General features: G+C 53.6%; 1 protein-coding gene across 4 annotated transcripts in view; it reads right to left on the minus strand.

Moving 5' to 3' along the window:
• Positions 1-212: 212 nt before the first annotated feature.
• The window catches only part of Ppy (pancreatic polypeptide), a 2,419-nt gene continuing 1,859 nt past the window's right edge, over positions 213-772 (minus strand). For 2 of the 4 annotated variants that reach the window (XM_029546551.1, XM_021213935.2), the window contains exons 3-4: positions 448-558; positions 232-347 (exon numbers count right to left, since the gene is read on the minus strand). In XM_029546551.1, the coding sequence (XP_029402411.1) occupies positions 450-558 (109 nt within the window). In that variant the 3' untranslated portion in view covers positions 232-347; positions 448-449. Of the gene's footprint in view, positions 348-443; positions 559-772 lie in introns of all 4 variants that reach the window. The other 2 variants (XM_021213934.1, XM_029546550.1) reach the window with 2 other exon arrangements.

Raw genomic sequence — 772 nt, forward strand, 5'->3', positions numbered from 1 at the left:
TTGTGGAGAGGAATCTCACTTCTCTCTAGACCACAACTTGCCCCTCCATGAAAGGAATGACCTGAACCCCTATATACACTCAGGATTATCATAACTCTCCTACCCCCAGACCCCACCTCCCTGAGTGTGAACTTTACCTGCTTCTGCCTCTATGGGTACACACACACACACACACACACACACACACGCACACGCACACGCACACACGGGCTATGATTTTAATTTGCTTTATTTAGTTTGCAAGGGAGCAGGTTGTTGTACGACTGCAGAGGAAAAGAGCTGGACCTGTACTGTCCTACAGCCATGGGCTGGAGACGGGGAGGCTGCAAGTCCCTTGGGAGGGCTCCCTGTAAGGAAAGAAGAGAACCGTGAGGAAGGACAGCCCTTGTACCCCCGAGACCTTGTTTCCCCTTCCTCCTCCTCTGGATCCCCCCCTTTCCCACCTGCCTTCAACTCCAGGGCGCAGAGCAGGGAATCAAGCCAACCGGGGGGCTGGTACAGGGGGGGAGCTGCACTCCAGGAAGTCCACCTGTGTTCTCCTCGGCTCTCTTCCCATACCTGGGAAGGAAGACAGCTGGGATAGTTCTCACTGTCAGTCACCTGCTTTGTATCCCCCACGGAGACGCTTTCCTGCCCACAGCCCATGGACCCAAGCCACTCAATAGAAATAATTTTTTCTCAGAGCAGGCATTGAAGGGACTGAAACAGGGTCTGGAGTTAGGGATCTCTCTCTCTCTCTCTCTCTCTCTCTCTCTCTCTCTCTCTCTCTCTC

This window comes from Mus pahari, chromosome 14 (genome assembly GCF_900095145.1).
Source record: "Mus pahari chromosome 14, PAHARI_EIJ_v1.1, whole genome shotgun sequence".
Taxonomy (NCBI): Eukaryota; Metazoa; Chordata; class Mammalia; order Rodentia; family Muridae; genus Mus; species Mus pahari.